This window comes from Morone saxatilis, unplaced genomic scaffold (assembly GCF_004916995.1).
Source record: "Morone saxatilis isolate NCDOM2014 unplaced genomic scaffold, NCSU_SB_2.0 Contig18, whole genome shotgun sequence".
NCBI classification, from domain to species: Eukaryota; Metazoa; Chordata; class Actinopteri; family Moronidae; genus Morone; species Morone saxatilis.
This window is the reverse complement of record NW_023339740.1, coordinates 11,993,243-11,996,697: the sequence shown is the minus strand read 5'-3', so window position 1 is coordinate 11,996,697 and position 3,455 is coordinate 11,993,243. Positions and strand designations below refer to the sequence as shown.

The 3,455-nt window shown below is 40.0% G+C and overlaps 1 protein-coding gene across 1 annotated transcript in view; it reads right to left on the bottom strand.

The window, feature by feature from the left end:
• LOC118328638 (translocon-associated protein subunit alpha-like) overlaps positions 1–3,227 on the bottom strand; it is a 7,077-nt gene extending 3,850 nt beyond the window's left edge. The window contains exons 1-2 of the mRNA XM_035662478.1: positions 3,080–3,227; positions 1,862–1,983 (exon numbers count right to left, since the gene is read on the bottom strand). Coding sequence (XP_035518371.1) covers positions 1,862–1,983; positions 3,080–3,149 — 192 coding nt within the window. The 5' untranslated portion in view covers positions 3,150–3,227. The remainder of the gene's footprint in view (positions 1–1,861; positions 1,984–3,079) is intronic.
• Between the last annotated feature and the right edge of the window lie 228 nt (positions 3,228–3,455).

The window sequence follows — 3,455 nt, the reverse complement described above, 5'->3', positions numbered from 1 at the left end:
TCCCCCTTGGCGCCTTCTTATCCATCGGTAAGTCCGGTGTTTTCGTCTCGTTCCGCAGTTTATTGTCGTCCCGCTTCGCCTTCGGCAAGCAGTGTTTAAAGAAATTATTAGACAGGCCTAACTATTTGACGTGCACAACACATACTAAGGAGCAGCTTTAAGGTCTCCACCCACGCCTTTGTAAACATGAAATTGTATTTGTGTTTTATGGCTTTTTACTCAACGCTATGAAGTAGATGTGTAGCTCAACCTCTTTACTCTGAATATAAGATTGAAGTGTATCGCCAACCAGCTGCTGCCGTGAAAGTATAAACAATAAATCTCGCCTTTAAAAGGTGAAGTAAAAAGTCTTCTTTTGACTTTTAAAAGTATTTTTATAAGTTACGTCTTTGGATGCAAGCAACATTACGCGGCGTACTGGGACCCGAACGGTTCCACCATAGAAAGATGGTCTGTGTTTTGAAGGTCGGTCTTACGCTACAGCCCCCCCTGAACACCACCATAAGAAGAACTTCCTATTGTTCTTGCTTTTACCCACTGAACAAATGGCCAACTTTCTCTGGCAGGACACATCCTTTCATATAATGAAAATGATCAATGTTAAATATGTGAAATACACATAGTTTCAATTGTGTGATACTACTTAGCAGCCATAAATCCCTGCTAACATCCACTTTAAAATATTTTGATCATTGATGGTTTGTCTTTGCATCAGTCATTGCTTGAAATGTTATTGTGTGTATATTCTAAATTCCGCCACCACCAAAGAGAAAAATCCTATTGTTTTTCCACCAACATGCGCCACAGCTTAACCTAATTGACAAAGCCACATATTTAACCACATACCTTCATACTTGATTTATGACTACATTGATGTGTTGCAGTTATTTAGGTGACTATACACAACTAAAAGAAATATCCAGTATTGTGCGCCATTCATTCCTGGGTAAAAAACACCTCAAAATATTGCGCTAATACAGTAACACAAGTAAAAACACCAGTTCATCCCTCTATTATATGTAACAATACACAATATAAATGAAACACATTATTTCCACCCCCATCACTCGTATATTAACGCTGTTCTTTCCCCAACCAAGGCCATGTCTTCTGTGCAGTAACCTCCGACTCTGCTAGAGACATGCTGATGACACAGATTGCGCACAGAGGAAATGATGAAAAAGCTCTTGAGAAGATCATACAGGCTACCCGATGAAGTGTAATCACACTCAAGCACCGAAACAGTCTGTTTAATAATTGTATTTCGAAGTCAAATGGTGCTGCAAACCGGGCCTTTCATTAGATGTATATAATGATATAAAAATTATAGGGAAACTGCTGTTTGGCATAGTTCTGTTGAGGTACGATTTCAGTAGTGGAAAATATCGAGATTAATTCACTTTTGTTAGTATTGAATTTTCAAGTGCCCCTCCTATAATTTAAAACCAAAACTCACAGTGTGCCCCCAGTGAGAGTTTAACTTTGTTGAGGAGCCCCTGGTACATGCAGTGATCATTGTGCAATCCTGTTTACATCTCCTCCTCAAGAAGGAGAGAATGAATCGGATAACACGAATAACTTAACCGTCTCACCCCAATGCCGACAACAACATCTCTCATAAAAAAGTTGGCTCTATTCAGGTTCCTTACAATATTCTCTCCATACCTGCCTTACTTATTTTACTCATCGTACGCTAACCATTGAATCTAATTCAATAACAACAGTTTGTTTCTATACATTTTTATATCATTATATATCATCTAAATGAAGGCCCGGCTTTGCAGCACCTTTGACCTTTACCGAAATACAATTATTAAACAGAGCTGTTCGAGTTGCTGCTGTGTGATTAACACATTCATACCGTAGCTTGTATTTGATCTTCCTCAACAAGCACCTCTTCCTCATCATCTTCCTCCTCATCGACTGCAGCATCTGTGTCCTCAGCAATGTCCTCAGCAGAGTCGGAGTCTGCAGAGACATGGCCTGCGTGGGGCAGAAGACACAGCGTTACATATACGAGTGATGGGTGAAATATGGCTGTATTCCATTTATATTGTGTTATTGTTACATCATACTACGGATGAACTGTGTTTTACTGCTGTTTAAAACTGTTAGCTGGCAATCTTTTGAGTGTTTTTCAAGGAATGAAATTGACGCACATTACTGATATCTTTCCTTTTTAGTGTGTATGCCAACAGTCAACCCTAAAATATCACTGCAACCCATCAATGTACGTCAATAACTCAGTATGAAGGTATGTGGTTAAAAATATTGATGGATTTCGTCAATATCAGCCCGCTCTAACTGTGCAGCTGTGTGAAAACAATAGGATTTTCTCTTTTGGTGGTGGCGGAATTAGAATATCACACAAAATACAACTTTCACAGCAAATGACTGATGCAAAAAGACAAACCCATCAATGAATAAAATATTTTAAAGTGATGTTTAAGCAGGATTTGGCTGCTAGTAGTATCCACAACAATTGAAAACTAGTGTGTATTACACATTTAACCATTGATGCATTTTCATTATTGAAAGGTGTGTCTGCAGAGAAAGTGGCCACTTTGTTTCCAGTGTAAAAGCAGAACAATAGGAGTCTCCCTTTGAGTGTGTGTCAGGGGGAACTGTAGCGTAAAGACAGACCTACAAACACACAAGAAACCATCTTATCTATGGTGACGTGTCCCAGTAGCCGCTAACTGTTGCTGCATCCACACAGACGTAACTTTGACTAAAAATCACCTTTTAAAAGCTCACAAAGAGACTTTTTACTTCACTTTTAAAGGCCGAGATTATTGTTTTATACTTTCACGGCAGCAGCTGGTAGGCGACTACCACTTTCATTCATTTCAGAGTAAAAGAGTTGAGCTACAACTCTCTTATAGCCGTGAGTAAAACAGCATAAAACCACAATACATTCATGTTAGCAAAGCGGTGGTGGAGACTTAAAGCTGCTCCTCTATAGCTATGTGACTGTGCCACGTCAATATGTTTAGGCTGTCTAATAACTTTCTTTAAACTGCTGCCGAAGCGAAGCGACGACATAAACCTGCGAAACGAAGACGAAAACACGACTTACCGATGGATAAGAGGCCGCAGGGGAAGGCCAGGAGGAACAGCAGCAGCAATTTTGATCCGAAATTGAACATTTTGTCAGAGCTGAAGGCTGAAGTTAGTAACACATCAGCGTTCAGGAGAGGAGAGGACAGCAGCAGAGCAGGGGGCGGGATCAGAGGGAGAGACCCGCCTGTCTGGAGGAGGTTTGTGAGGCTGTTTAAAACACATGGAGGAAGTTAACTGCAGGAAACTGGTGACAACTCGCTCACATTTTTGCTCTCAAACTTAAAAAATAAACCCGACAACATGCTTAGTCTTTATTAAATTATGATAAAAGTGGACAGTGGTGGAAGAAGTCTACAGATGCTTTTGTAAAAGTACTAATACGACCAGTGTTG